Consider the following 16373-nt stretch of genomic DNA (forward strand, 5'->3'; position numbering starts at 1 on the left):
CCTCAATCCATGCCAGTAGCTCACCTCGAACACCATGAGCCCTCACCTTATCAAAGGCCTTTTGGAAGTCTAGGTAGACCACATCCACTGGGTTTCCCCAGTCTAACCTACTTGTCACCTCTTCCAAGAACTCCAACAGGTTTGTCAGGCACGACCTCCCCTTCCTAAATCCATGTTGACTTGTTCTAATCCGACCCTGCTTTTCCAAGAATTTAGAAACCTCATCCTTAATGATGGATTCTAGTATTTTACCAACAACTGAGGTTAGGCTAATTGGCCTATAATTTTCCTTCTTTTGTCTTGATCCTTTCTTGAACAAGGGGGTTACAACGCGATCTTCCAATCATCTGGGACTTTCCCTGACTCCAGTGACTTTTGAAAGATCTCAACCAATGCCTCTGCTATTTCCTCAGCCACCTTCCTCAGAACTCTAGGATGTAACCCATCAGGGCCAGGAGATTTATCAATTTTAAGACCTTTTAGCTTTTCTAGCACTTTCTCTTTTGTAATGGCAACCATACTCAACTCAGCCCCCTGACTCCCTTTAGTGAACCACACTGTAAAAAATAAAGTTGCCCGTAATGTCCTTTTTAAAACTTTCTCCTCTCACCTTAAAAATATTTATAGTTTTAAACTTATAAATAAGGAGTAGAGTTGGATACACAAACTCACCAACCCTAGGGAAAAAAGTCAGTCCATCACAGAACTGAAAATGAAAGTCCATTTTCCCTCCATTTTAGGACCCAAGTTCTCAAAAATAATTATATATTATGATTTTTCGTCACATCAGCAAATTCTACGAAAGTCAGAATTCAAGCTTCCAGTTTCACTTCTTTTCATAGTCTGGCACTGTCATGAAGCCTAATCCTTTCCTCCCACAAAAAGACATTTTCTTTGCTGAACTGATATTGTGGAGAAAATACATAGGTCAGATGGTCGCTTTGGGAGGAATTGAGTAGTAATCTTGCAAATATCAGTACTGGTTGTTCCACTATAATGTGTGTTTCATCAATATGAATTCGCTATAGCATGATTGATGAATTGGGGACACTGTTTCTAAAGCACAAACTTTTAAAACATGTGTTAGCTGTAATGCGATTACATTGTCAACACTTTAAGCACTATTTCAAAAGCGCAATTTTTCTATAATGTAGGGTTGCAAAAGTACGCAGCCATTGCTTTATAGAAGAACTAACTGTAATCCTTGTAATCCATTTAACCACCTGAATTGTTAAAGTTCTCAAATCAAAAACACAAAATGTAGAAAAATAAGGTATGATATATTTATTAAAACAGAAGCAGCTTTCAAGATGTCAGTCCACACAAAGTGTTTTGCATGTCGTGGCGTTCCTTGCTAACTCAGTTAATAAATTTACATCATTGATTATGTTTGGTAATAAAGGAACGCAGTTGGCTCAATCTTTGATACCACAACTGGCTTCAATGAGCCGATTGTCCTGAAGTAAATCATTATCTAGATTATCCTCTCCTAATTTCTATGGACTACTGCTGGAAATGTATGTTAGAATGGGCTCGACCATGATATTACCCAATCTGCTGACACTGCTACTAGACTTATGCCTACCATAAAGCACCAACTTCTGCAAGAAGTGAAGATTAGACAAACCGGAAAAATCAAAGCGTATTCTGTAAGCTCATTGCTAGTAAAATTGAACGTACGGTTATGACAATTTGAAATATAACTTTCAAGCATAAATATACTGTTAGTGATTCCGTTTGCCCTACCAAACAGTCCAGGAGTCCAAATTGATCACCATACAATGTGCATTCAAGTGTGCAGTCTGGAAATGCTTGAGAGTTTTGACTGCAACCCTGGTAACCACATTTCAGGTTGTGTACCTTGAGAAATTTGTGTACTTTCCCACTTGATAAACTTAAGTTCTAGACTAGCAATGGCATGCTTGGCATCAGACCAGTAGATATGCATGATGCTACTTTTATCTATGTGCAATTACAACTGCTAGATTCCATTGCTGCATTTTATATAAAATATATTGTATCTATTTGAATTATAGTCTATTTTTCATATTGATCATCTTAACAGTAACAGATTTTTTTTGTCATTTGTAAAACTTGCAGACAGTTCTTTGAGAGCATTAAGATAAATTTGCTTATTAACTGCACTTCACATTGTTCTATAGTTCTCAAAAAAAATCTTAAAATCCAAGAATGCAATATAACTTAATCACATGGCAGATATTGAAATTAATGCAATTGTTAAAATTTGAAATTGAAAACTAGTCTTAGGAGGGGTGACCATCAAACTAAAACAAAAATCTAGTTCACCAATTTCCTTCAGGGAAGGAAACCTCACGCTTACGTGGAACTGATCTACATAGGACTGCAGGCCCAATGCATTCTGGCTGAAATGGCCAAACAGGCTGAATCAGTTCAAGGTCAGTTAGGGATGGACAAAAAAAAAGTGGTCTTTCCAGCGGTGTCCACAACTCATGAAAGAACTGACCAAAAACAAAAAGCTTAATCTAGGAACCTGTTAATGCAACCCACCATTACCTTCTTCGGGGCAATTAAGGTTTGGCATAAATGATGCCCTCAGCTCATGAATGAATTAAAAAAATACTAGTTATCTCAAGCAGTTAAACAAGATTGATAGTACATGTATTTCTTTTGCATGTTGCAAGTCGTCTATATCTTGCTCATTTCGGCTGGTTAAATGGGTTATTGCTAGTGATCTGTTCTAATAATTTTCCAATAAATGAAGTTAAGCTAATGAGTTCTTGATTTCCCAGTCATGATTTATTATCCTCTTGAAACAAATCCATGCTTCATTGGCTTGCCAGCAATCCCTATCTTGGGTGAGTTTTTGCATCGATAAATATTTTTCTTCCAAATTCTTTTCTGTTTTTGAGGATATATCTCCTGATTGCTACCAGCTCTTATTTAGAGTTACTTAATGTGGATCTTTTTTGAAGAGGTAACAAGTAGGTTAGACCAGGGAAACCCAGTGGATGTGGTCTATCTAGACTTTCAAAAGGCCTTTGATAAGTCCATTGACGTTAATAAATATTTAAATACAGGATGCCGACAAGAGAGTTACTGACTAGTTAGCAGATATGTTTCCTAGAATTAGAATCTGCATAACTCATTTACAAGCTTTATATAATTACACAAATTAAGCTATTTATTTATACACTTGCCCAATGTTATTGAAAACTACATAATTATCTGCATATCTTTAAAATTGCAGCTGCTCAGTTCATTTATAAACGAGATGATTACAACAGAAGAGCCTTTGCCGAGGAACCTCTGGAAGAAGGTGATGAATATGCAGAAGATAAATTGGAGGAACCTTTCTACGGTAATCAGCCATTACTAAGTGAAGTTGATCAAGGTACGCTAAATTGTTATAGCATCAACTGCAAGTACAATTTTACATAATTGAAATATAGCTTCCATTTTTCAATTACCAGATATATTTTACAATTTTCTGTAAAATATATAATGCCAAGTAAGTGAGTGAAAATTAAAAGCTATGCTATTAGTGTTATAGGCATACCTGCATAAAATGGACTGTAGTACTACCCTCTAAACGGCAATTGGCACTGGCCAATAAATTCTGGCCTTGCCAGTGATCGCCATATTCCAAGAACAAAAAAAATCTTGTTTTGTTTCTCTATTTGTCTCATGCCCATATCCTAAAGAAAAAAGTCCATTGCAGCCTTGATCGTGCCTCATTATCCACAGGTTTTCAGGAAAGAGAACTCCACTATCCTAATGGGGAAAAAAATGTAGTATTCTGACTTCACTTCTAATTGCTCTGATTTTAGAATTACATTCCTTTTTTCTGCAAATCTCTGCCTTCAAATGATTCATGATATACACTTACCAAATCCCATTGTTATTTTAATGCATTTGATTAGCTCAATCCTCAGTCTTGTAGGGATTCAGTTTACAAAAGCAGTATTCAGAATTTAGCCTTGAAGTCAGGCATCATTCTGATAAGATTTGTCTTCCCAAAATTTCCTCCCTGATTTATGGTGCCTAAAACTTGAAGACAGGGCCCCTAGGGTCTAAATTGACTAAGATTGTGTATAATTGAAGCAACAGTGTCTTTCAGTTTTATTCCAACTTCCTTGAGCTAAAGGCAACTTAGTTTTGTTTGATTTTTGTACCTACATCTGTCCTGTCTTTTCAATGACTTCCGTGCACTGAGATCAATATCCATTATATAACCTTATGAATAAGGAATGAGAATGTCATTCAGTCCTTTAAGCCAGCTCCACCATTCAATAAGATCACATCTGCTATGATCACATTTCTGCTTACCCCTGATAACCTTTACATTTCCTTGCTCAACAAGAATTGATCTATTTTGCCTTAAAAATATTATCTGTTAGCCAGCCAGATATGCATGCTGATATGTTACCTGCTCCAACGCAAGTTTTTATTTTCTGCAGTAACCTTTGATATGGCACTTTATTAAATGTTTTCTGAAAATTGAAGTACATCCACTTTATTTTAATCCATAGTACCTCCTCGAAGGCCTCCACTAGATTGATCAAATATGAGTTCCCTTTTACAAAGCCATGTTGACTCTGCCTGATTACCTTGAACTTGTAAAAGTGCACTGTTGTAGCACCTTTAATATTAATTTCTGACATTTTCCTGATTGCAGAATGTAGTATGCACTGCATTCCTATTATCACCTTTCAATGTTACCTCATTAAAAATATTCAGTAAGGTTAGTCATGTATGATTTGCCTTTTACAAAATCATGCTGGCCTTAAATGACTCTAACCTTTCCGAGTGCTTGTTGATTCCCACCCCCCGGACTTTTGTTGCTGAAACATTAGCCTGCAATGATGGCAGAATAACTAGCCCATATTTCAAGAAGGTGTCATGTTTTCAAGTCTCCAGCCGATGGCAAATCCCCCATTTTGGTGGGAAGATCAGAGGATTATGGTAAGCCCTTTCGCTGTCTCCAGTTTCACTTCCTTTAGCAATCTTGGGTGCAAACCATCTGTGCCAGGCATCTTAGCCAGTCTTTGCCGTACATCCTTCCTCTTGCTTTCACCCTATCCATTACCTTTACTGCCAAGATTCTATCAGCATTCTGTTCCTTGGTAAACACTATTACAATGTATTTACCAGTACACAATCCTTTATCCGAAATTCTTGGGGCCAGTTGTTTTTCGGATTTCGGAATTTTTTGGATTTCAGAATAAATGTCATTTTCACAGTGAAATAAAAAAATTTTTACCAAACAGCAGACCCGTGTGACTAGTACGGATGCTAAGACACAATTGACACCTCCCGGTGCTAGGCCACGCTGTCACGCCATATCTGAATGACATGGGTTGAGTGGGTGTGGAGTTGGGTCACGTGTTCGCACGTCAAGCAACCATGCTATACAGAAAAAAACTTCACTAGCAAAACTTCGGATTCCAGAATTCTGGATAAAGGAATTATCCTGTACTAATTATTATAGCCTTCCCTAGCTCCTCAAAAGCAGATATCACCTTCTTTGTCCCTAAAAGGACCCACTTATTCTCTTTATACCAGCATAATATTCAGACCATGAGAAGAATTTTGGGATCACTTTTATGTTAACTGCCGTTCTATTTTTGTACTTTCTCTCTCTATCTCCTCTCTTAACTTCCTGTTTTGACCTAGTTTTCACTTAAATAATTCAACTGAAATATATCATCCACCCTTATTTGTTTCCTCGAGAACTATGGAGTATGATGAGGATAAATGTGAGCTTGGCTACTTTAGAAGGAAGAATAGAAAGGCAGCATGCTGTTTAAATGGAGAGACATTGCAAAACGCGGTGATTGAGGGATTTGAGTGTCTTCGTACATGAATCACAATGTTAATATATTGGTACAGCAAGTGATTAGAAAGGCAAATAGAATGTTGATTATTCCAAGTGAAATAGAATATGAAAATAGGTATATTTTACTGCAAAGTTAGAAGTGTATTAGTGGATGTGTGTACAGTTTTGGTCTCCTAAGAAAGAGTGTAATTGCTTTATAAGCAAATCAAAGGAGGAACACTCAATATATTCTTGAGATAAAGTAACATTTTGTGAAGAACGGTTAAATAGGTTAGATCTTATCTAAAGCTTAAAAGATGAAGGTCATCTTATTGAATCACAAAAGATCTTGAATGCATTGGGTAGCATGGTTACCTGAACAATGTTTCCTTTTGTGGCGGAAGTTAAAACAAGAAAACATACTTAAGAATAAAAGGCATAACTTTGAAGACAGATGAGAATTATTTTTCTGTCGTAAGAGTGTGGAATTCTCTTCCCCAGAAGATAATGGAAGTCGGGTCTTTAAGTTTATTAAGATTGGCTCTAATTAAGTCGGGTCTTTAAGAGACAGATTTTCGTTTGACAAAGAAGTTGAGGGTTATGGGGAGGGGCAGATGGAAAAGCAGAGTTGAAGCCTGAACCAGATCAGTCAAGATCTTATTGAATGGTGGAGCAGGTTTGAAGAACTAAATGGTTTGCTTCAACCTTGAAGACCTATGTTGCTATCTCATTGAGAAGTATCAAATATGTATCACTGTCAAATGAGCCCAGGCATGGCGGGACTGTCTTATGAGGAGTATATTAGGATTCTGTTAATTGGTGTTTAGAAGAATGAGAGGTGACCTTACTGAAATATAAAAGATTCTTAGAGGCAGTAGATGCAGGAGAGATTGTTTTACCTTGTGGGATGGTGTAGACCCAGAGGGCATTAACCCAGAATAATTGGTCTGCCATTTGTGACAGATAAGGAATTTCTTGTCCCAGAAGGTAGTGAATCTGTGGAATTCTTTACCATAGAGGCTGAGTCATTTAGTATATTCAAGGCTGAGGTAGATTTTTAATCAGTAAAGGAATCGAGGCTTATGTGGAAAAGGCAGGAAAGTGGAATTGAGGTGTATCAGATTAACCGTGATCTCATTGGATAGCTGTGGAAGCTCAGTGGACTGTGCAACTTACTTATAGCAACATAGCAGTAATACCACCATCCATTTAGACAATGGGTCACTCTTATCTTTATTACACCAACCCACTTTGTATCTATAACCCTAATAGCCTTGTCGTGCAAAAAAATCTATTTATGTGAATTCTGAATTTTTTTGATTTTATGACCTAGCCTCAACAGGATTTTAATGGAGAGTTCCAGATTCCTATAGCCCAACGTAAAAGAGTGCTTCCTGAAAAATTGGCTCTAATTTTAAGAATATGTTCCCTTGTTCTGTACTCTTCTACGACCGAAAGTAGTTTCTTTCTATCTTGTGTTAACCACCTGATGAAGGAGCAGTGCTCTGAAAGCTAGTGCTTCCAAATAAACCTGTTGGACTATAACCTGGTGTTGTGTGATTTTTAACTTTGTACACCCCAGGCCAACACCGGCATCTCCAAATCATGGTCTCCATTCTCAAATCCCTGCAGAGATTTTCTCGCACCTTATGTTTTTATTTCAGATGCTTTGAAATATCCTGTTTGTTTTTATTATATCCTTTGTGAGGTTTGGTGCTTTGAATTGAGTACAGTGCTCTTTTTAAAGTCTAACCAGGGTATTATTTAATTAATATAATTTCCATTCACATTGGAATAAAGTCCAATATTCATGAACCTTTTTATGCTTGTTGGAAATGTTTTTTATGTATTTTACACTCGGCCCTTAAATCTCGCTGCTCCTTGGCTTGCCATTCAGAAATACTGTGACTTCCTCCTTTCCAAAATGGGTGATCACGTACTTGACAAAGTTGAACTTCATTTACCACAGATTTTAATTAATTTAAGCTATTAAACTCAGTAGAAACTTGCTGCTCTCATTTGTGCTATTTACTGTGTCACCTAACCTGGCGTCAGCAAACTTTTGTGTGCAACTCTGTTCCATATTTATAAATTCAATGAAATGCTGAGCTCCCTGTATAATTAAATCCTTGGGGATACCAATAGTAACATTGTGTTAATTAAGGTTCTTAACTGTTGTCCCTACTTTCTGTCCCTTAGCTCCTAATGAATTCCGTAGGTTTGAAGCTGGAGGCTTTCCTCTTGCGTGCTTTCTGACCCATGCAATATGCTTGTGATTTCAGCGAGCTATTCTGGAGAGCATAGAGTAGAGGTTAGTTGTCAATAGGAGCATTAAACACTTCTCTCCCATCTCCTCCACTTTCATCTCCAACATCAAAAGCAAAGATCTCATGAACTTCTTTAGCACTAAGTTTCAGAGCATTTGATCTGTTGTTTCTGCCATTTATCACCCTTCCCCCTAACTACAAGACCAAACTTGTTGTAAAATTCTCCCTTTGTCTGGTTTCTATCCCGTTCCCCTCTCTAAGTTCATTTTGTCGAAGCAACCCGCTTCACATTTTCTCTACCTGACTCACTACTTACTGGCCATCCAACTTTTCCATATTGTTGTTGGTTTTCTCCTCTTTGATATCTCATTTAGATTAGATTACTTACAGTGTGGAAACGGGCCCTTCGGCCCAACAAGTCCACACTGACCCGCCGAAGTGCAACCCACCCAGACCCATTCCCCTACATTTACCCCTTCACCTAACACTACGGGCAATTTAGCATGACCATTTCACCTAACCTTCACATTTTTGGACTGTGGTAGGAAACCAGAGCACTCAGAAGAAACCCACCCAGACACGGGAAGAATGTGCAAACTCCACACAGTTGTCTGAGGCGGGAATTGAACCCAGGTCTCTGGCGCTGTGAGGCAGCAGTGCTAACCACTGTGCCATCGTGCTTCCCTGGCCTGACTTTTATGGGGTAATAACAGTGAAACATTTAAATCTGTCATTGCTTTTTCTCCTCAGAAAACAAGCCTTAAGTCTGTTGTCTGTCCTTGCAAGGTTTTGTTGCGTCTTCAACCTCACATCCCTTTCCAAAGAACCTGAATACATTGCCACCTCCCAAACTCATGCCTGACTTTCACAGGACTCCACGTTTGAATTCCTCCAATCAGGTTCCCACCACCTCATTTACTTTTAGGAAGGGTAAACATCTTTGCTCAGTCTGCTCAACCTCTCTGCAACCTTGTTGACATGGTTGAGCACGCTATCCTCTTTATTTATCTAATGCTTCTCCTTAGTTCACCTGGATGATATTGCATTTTCTGTGTTTCATTCTTATTTATCCAATCATAGCCAGAGGAGTATCTGCGAAAGTCTCTCATTTCACTTCAGCATGGTTACCTCTGGTGTCCCCCAGGAATCCTTTTTCTCATCTGTATACTTTCTGTGAGCCATTGTGCTACAGAATCATAGAATCCCTACAGCATAGAAGCAGATCATTTGGTCCATCAAGTCCACACCAACCATGTGAAGAGCATCCTACTCAGACCCACCCCTCTATACCTGTAACCCTGCATTTTCTGTAACTAATCCATCTAGACTGCACATCCCTGGACACAGTGGACAATTTAGCAAGGTCAGTCCACCTAATCCTTGGACTGTAGGAGGAAACCAGAGCACCCAGAAGAAACCCATGCAGACAAGGGGTGAATATGCAAATTCCACAGTCACCCTAGGCTGGAATCGAACCCAGGTCCCTGGCGCTGTGAGGCAACAGTGCTAACTGCTCAGTCACCATGCCATGCATAATGCTCTCAAAGGCTCACGTAAGTCAGTTGGGAAAATTGGATGAGATTGGCAAAAATTGAAACCTTTGTACTGAGACAAGAAAATCCAGTTCTCCAACCAAATGTTGAACAGCGAGATGAGAATCTCACTAATGAGTCACAAGGTCCATTTGCATCCATTTGATACATGACCTTCCATTTTGAAGGCTGTAATGCTGGAAAAGCACAGCCAGTCAGGCAGCATCTGAGGCTAGGAGAATCAACATTCCGGGCATAAACCTTTCATCAGGAATGAGGCTTCTTCAAGTTGTGTGTCAGTGATGACACTTCTTTCTCCCCTTTAGCTGTCTCTATATTGTCAGACAGCTTATTCAACTTCTGATAGTAGATGAGCATTAATCTCCGGCAATTAATATTGTGATTCCTGAAAGCATTGTGTTCAGTCCCAGCATGAACTCTGTTCCCTAGTCGTTGAGTTCCATCCCTTTCCCTGGCAATGTTCTGAAGCTGTACCTGACTGTAAGGTTTATGTTATATTTGACCCTGAAATCAGCCTGTGAACATACATCTGTATCATAATTAAGATGGTCAGTTTCCACCTTCATAATATTTCTGGAGTCTGCCAAAAACCATATCCATTTCTTTGTACAGTTGATTCCTGTAATAAATTTCTGGTTAGTCTCTGTATCTTCCATAAAGACAAACTCATCCAAAATCCTACCTTTGTTTGGATTCACACTAAATCCCAGTTACCTTATACTTCTGTACCACGTGAGCCACATTGCTTTCAAGTTAAGCAATGCCTTGCTTTTAAAATGTTTCTCCTTGTTTCCAAATGCCTTTGTGATTTCACTGTTCTAAATCGTTGTAATCTAATCTGACCATCTTGGAATTCTGTGCTCCTTTCCTAATTCTAGCCTGTTGAGCGTGACTGATTTTAATTGCTTTAATTTGGTCGCTGTGCTAGATCACAAAGTCTGAAATTTCTTCTCTAAGGTCTCCACTGACCTTTCCTCATTTTTATGGTGCTTCTAAAATTTTAACCCGTATTTCAAATCAACCTGTTCATAGATGTTATTACACACTCTGGAGCAGGTGGGATTTGAATCCAGGTTTCCTAGTCTAGTAGTAGAGATTTTATCACTGTGCTGCAAGAGGGTCCAAATCTTTAACCAGCTTTTGATCATCTCCCCTGATACCATGTTAAATGTCTTGGTGTCATATTTCTTCATAATGCATCCTGACAATTTTTATGATGTTGACATTGCTTTAAATTTTTTTTTCCACAACCTTTTTTGCATGTTCTTACACAGGTTCAGAATGAAAATTGGCTGTGCCTCCTGAGCAAACCTTCAACTTGTCAGAAAATCCTTTCCCGGAGAGGACAACACAAAAAAAATGAATTAGATAAAGCTAACCGTCTAAATTGACAACATCATAGATTGAGGTCATTGGAGATTTCCCGACCTGTCAGGAAGCTAGAATTCTATCCCTAGCTAAGGAACACTAAATAAAGCTGCAATGGCACTGTTGGTCCAGCTGAGATGTGAATGATAATGAGTTTTGGATGAGACAATCTTCCATTCCACATGAATTGCCCAGCTTCCACTTGGAATATTTTGATAATGGAATTTTTCCCGAATGGCTTTATGGGAATTTTAACTTTGTGAGTAGAAAGAGTTATTTCCAAGTGCTATAATAAAGCCATTTAGTTTTTTAAAGATTTGGGTTAAAATACACAGAAACAAAAATATTCATCCACTCAATTAATTTTTTCCATATTAGTATATTGATTTTCATGCTGTATGTTTACTAGGGACCTAACTGAATACACTTTTATGTTTCAGCTCGTCTTCATTCCTGTCTAGATAAAATGCGAGAAGTCTTGGGGGAGTCTGTATCAGATCAAGTCATGGTCAATGCTGTGCTGAATAGTCAGTATGATGCACATAAAGCCCTGGACCTTGTGCTATCTGAGGACAACCAACAAAAAACAAAATTAAAGATGCAGAGTACAATCCCTACACGGAAATCCACAGTAGGTATGTGAATCTTTTAGGTTGTATGTGTTTTAATCGTCTCATTTACCAAAGGAAACAGCAAAGTATATGTCCAGATGTTTTGGTCTTCAGATGATGAGAGACCTGACAAACACCTGAGGTTTTGCTATGGCACTATATCGAAGTCCCAATGCATAGATTCTCTAGGTATTACTTGTGAGCTTTAAACTTATGATGGACAATTTCCCTACTTCTAGGATCCTGTGTGACTGACTCTGAGTTGGAGTTTGTGACTTTGGACAGTTCTAACCTGCTTACAAAGATAGTTAGCTGGGCAATGTTAGATAGTAAAAATCCTAGTCTGACTCTTGGGTAACTATAACTAAAACCCTTAAATGTCTCCAGCAGACCCAATGACCCATCTGCTTCCCTGTCAATCTGGCCCCCTAACTTTGACACACTTACTGCCCTTCCCACTTGGAGAAAGCGAGGGCTACAGATGCTGGAGACCAGAATTGAAAAGTATGACACTGGAAAAGCACAGCAAGTCAGGCAGCATCTGAGGAGCAGGAGAGTTGACGTTTTGGGCATAAGCCCTTCATCAGGAATGTGGTGGGGGTCAATAGGGGGTAAGGGTGCTGAGAGATAAATAGGAGGAGGGCTGTGGCTGGGGGGGAAGGTAACTTGGATGGCCATAGGTAGATGCAGGTGGGGGTGATGGTGATAGATCGGATTGGAGGGTGGAGCAGATAGGTGAGAAGGAAGATTGACAGGTGGGACAGTTCAAGAGGGTGGTGCCGTATTGGAGGGTTGGATCTGGGAAGAGGTAGGGGAAGGGAAGATGAGAAAACTGGTGAAATCAACATTGACGCCATGTGGTAGGAAGGTCCCAAAGCAGAAGATGAGTTCTTCCTCCAGGTGTCAGGTGGCTAGGATTTGACGGTGGAGGAGGCCAAGGATTTGCATGTCCTTGGCAGAGTGGGAAGGGCAGTTGAAGTGGTTGGCTATAGGGCAGTGGGGTTGTTTGGCACATATGTCCCAGAGATGTTCTCTGAAACGTTGCGCGAGTTGGCATCCTGTCTCCTCAATGTAGAGGAGACCACGTCGAGAGCAATGGACAGAGTAGATGAGGTATTTGAACGTGCAGGAAAATCTCTGCCATTTGTGGAAGGATCCTTTAGGGCCTTGGATGGAGGTGAGGGGGAAGATATGGGCGCAGGTTTTGCACCTCTTATGGTGCTCTACCCACTTATCTTACATACCTTTTCATTGTGGCTCTTCAAAGAGCATTTTGCGCGTTTAAACTCTTTATTTACCAGAATACTGCAGCTAATGCGAGGAAAAGAGGGTGTAGTTTCTACATGGATTTTGCGCTGCTATCTCTGAGGATTACTGTACTGAGTCAGGAGGATCCTACAACAGAATACTGCTCAGAAAAAGTGGTTCAAGACCATGGCTTCTTGAAAGTGGCCATGCAAGTAGATAGGAGAAAGTGAGGACTGCAGATGCTGGAGATCAGAGCTGGAAATGTGTTGCTGGAAAAGTGCAGCAGGTAAAGCAGCATCCAAGGAGCAGGAGAATCGACGTTTCGGGCATGCACCCTTCTTCAGGAATGAGAAGGGCTCATGCCCGAAACGTCGATTCTCCTGCTCCTTGGATGCTGCCTGACCTGCTGCGCTTTTCCAGCAACACATTTCCATGCAAGTAGATAGGCTGGTAAAGAAGACATATGGCATGTTTGCCTTTATTGGTTGGGGAATTGAGTACAAGAGTTAGAATGTCATGTTGCAGCTTTATAATTTGATTGGGCCACACTTAGAGTATTGAGTTCAATTCTGGTCGCCATATTGCAGGAAGGTTGAGGATCCTTTGGAGAGGGTGCAGAAGAGGTGAACCAGGATGTTGCCTGGATTAGAGGGTATGAGCTATAAGGAGAGGCTAGAAGAACACGGGTTGTTTTCTCAGGAGCAGCGGATTTAATCAAAGTCTGTAAAATTGAGATACATAGATAGGGTTGACGGTAAAAATCTTTTTCCCAGAGTTGAAATGTGTAATACCAAGTGGAATGCCTTTAAGGTGAAAGGGGAAAGTTCAAAGGAGATGTGAGGGGCAATTTGTTTTTACGCAGAGAGTGGTAGGAATCTGGAACGCGCTGCCAGGGCTGGTGGTGGAGATAGATAAGTAGGACGTTTAAGGGACTTTTAGATAAGCACATGTATATGCAGTGAATGGAGAGATATTTACGAGAGGATGTAATTACAAATTGAGGGGTGATAGATTTAAGGCAGATGTCAGAGGCAGGTTCTTTACACAGAGAGTGGTAAGGGCATGGAATGCCCTACCTGCTAATGTAGTCAAGTCAGCCATATTAGGGAGATTTAAACAATCCTTAGATAAGCACGTGGATAATTTTGGGATGGTGTAGGGGGACAAGCTGAAAATAGTTCACAGGTCAGCGCAACATCGAGGGCCGAAGGGCCTGTTCTGCGCTGTATTGTTCTATGTTCTACATGGACCAAGGGCAGGCAGATGGATTTGTTTAATTTGGTGTCATGTTCAGCACAACATCGAGGGCTGAAGGGCCTGATTTGCGCTGTATTGTTCTATGTTCTAAAAATGACAAGAAGGTCAATATGTTTTTTTGTCTGACTGGGTCAGAAATAGGATTTCTGATCCTGATCAAATGATCTGAGCCATCATATAATTTCAAAACTTTGAGAAGATTCTGTAGTCAAAGATGAAACTTGGCTAATTCCACAGGTTAGCATTTTTTTATGTTGGATTTCATCATGCATATAAAACTGTGGATTAGCATGTTAGTGCAGAAATTATGGAACCCAGGTGTGAGTTTTAGCCTGCCAGGTGAATATACATATATCTTGCTGACCTTTGCATTTAATTAATACTTACTTTTCTGCAGCACAACTGTTTGTGAATTTTAGCTTAAGTTATCCCACACTACAGTTGTACTACTGGTACTTTGGTTGAAGATTGACATGTGTGATACTGTGGACCACTTGAGCAGCCAAGATGGATCACTTAGCACTTTTGGCTAAAGATTGCTGCACATACTTAATCTTTAGCACCTATGTGTGGGGCTCTTGATCATTAAGGATGAGAATATTTGTGGAGCCGCCTCCTCCAGTGAGTTGTTTAACTGTCCACTACCATTCATGACTGGATGTGGCAGGACTGCAGAGCTCAGGTCTCATCCTTTGATTGTGCTATTCCCTAGCTGTGTCTGTTACCTATTGCCTATGCTGTTTGGCGTATGCTGTTATTCCTGTTTGGTAGCTTCAACAGGTTGACACCTCATTTTTAAGTGTGCTTGGTGCTGCTCCTGGTATGCTCTGTGCGTACTCCATTGAACCAGAGTTGATCTGGCGTGATGGTAGTGGTTGAGTGGGAGACTATGCTGGGTCGTGAGGTTGCAGATGGTGTTGAAGTACAATTCTGCAGTTGTTAGTGGTCCACAGTGCCTCATGCATGGCCAGGCTTAAGTTGCTAGATCTGTTCAAAATCTGTCCCATTTAGCATTATAGTGCCACACAACATGGAGGGTATTCTCAACGTGAAAGGTATTCTCAAGATGGAGGCAAGACTTCTGCACAAAGACTGTGTAGTGGTCACTCTTAACAATACTGTCTTAACTCTGCAGCCAGCAGCTTGGTAAGGGGTGAGGTTGAGTATACTTCTCCCTCTTGTTGGTTCCTTCACCACCTGCTGCAGAACCAGTCTAGCAGCTATATCCTTAAGGACCTGACCAGCTCAATCAGTGATGAACATTGAAATCTCTAACCAAGAACATATTTTTAGCCCTTGCCACCCTTAGTGGTTCCTCAATGTGTTGTTTAATGTGGAGGACTACTGATTCAACAGCCAAGGCAGGACAGTACATAGTAATCATCAAGTACTTTCTTTACCCATGTTTCCTTCATGAGGACTGAGATCAACATTGAGGACTCTTGGGGCAACTTCCTCCTGATTGTTTACCACTGTGCCACTGCCTCTACTGGGTCTCCATGCTGGTGGGACAGGATACATCTAATGATAGTGGTGGTGATGCCTGAGACATAGTCACACTCATGGATTAATGCCGTATAGACAATGTCAGGCTGTCGCTTCACTCGTGTGTGAGACAGCTCTCCCAGTTTTAGGGCTAACCAGCCAGATGTTAGGAGAATAGGGTTGTTTTTGCCATTGTCATTTATGGTGCCTAGGTTAGTATCGCGTGGTCTGTCTGGTTCCCTTTCTTTGTTGAGACTTTTCATAGCAATTGTTACAGCTGAGTGGCTTGCTGGCCGTTTCAGCGGTCAGTTGAGAATCAGTTGCATTGCTGTGACTCTGAAGTCACATGTAGGCCAGACTAGGTGAGGAGAGAAAGATTTTCTTTCCTGAAGGACGTTAGTGAGCCAGATGGCTTTTTCTGACACTCAACAATGGTTTTATCGTCATCAGTAGATTCTACGTATTTTTCAAAACTGTTCAGAAGAAGGATCACTAGACCCAAGATGTCAACTCTGTTTTCTGTCCATAGATGCTGTCAGACCTGGTGCGTTTCTCCAACTATTTTGTTGCGAGTAGTGGTGTTCCCTTGCATCTGCGATCCTTAGAACACAAAATATTTTTTATTCCAAAGAATGTTCTTGAAATTTGCTTAAGGGCTACTTTTTGATTTTCTGGGGTTCCTTTTTGATTTGCAAGAGTTCCTTTTTCATTGCTTCTAACTCATTTATTAGATGACCTCATTATACTGCAACAATACCTTGTGCTTGTGCTGACGTATAGGCTTGCA

The 16373-nt window shown here is 40.1% G+C and overlaps 1 protein-coding gene across 3 annotated transcripts in view; it reads left to right on the forward strand.

Annotated features, from left to right (window-relative positions):
* hbs1l (HBS1-like translational GTPase) overlaps nucleotides 1-16373 on the forward strand; it is a 172192-nt gene that overhangs the window by 17488 nt on the left and 138331 nt on the right. For 2 of the 3 annotated variants that reach the window (XM_043686247.1, XM_043686256.1), the window contains exons 3-4: nucleotides 3230-3373; nucleotides 11426-11620. In XM_043686247.1, coding sequence (XP_043542182.1) covers nucleotides 3230-3373; nucleotides 11426-11620 — 339 coding nt within the window. The remainder of the gene's footprint in view (nucleotides 1-3229; nucleotides 3374-11425; nucleotides 11621-16373) is intronic. The other variant, XM_043686253.1, reaches the window with a different exon arrangement.

Source organism: Chiloscyllium plagiosum, chromosome 3, assembly GCF_004010195.1.
Source record: "Chiloscyllium plagiosum isolate BGI_BamShark_2017 chromosome 3, ASM401019v2, whole genome shotgun sequence".
NCBI classification, from domain to species: Eukaryota; Metazoa; Chordata; class Chondrichthyes; order Orectolobiformes; family Hemiscylliidae; genus Chiloscyllium; species Chiloscyllium plagiosum.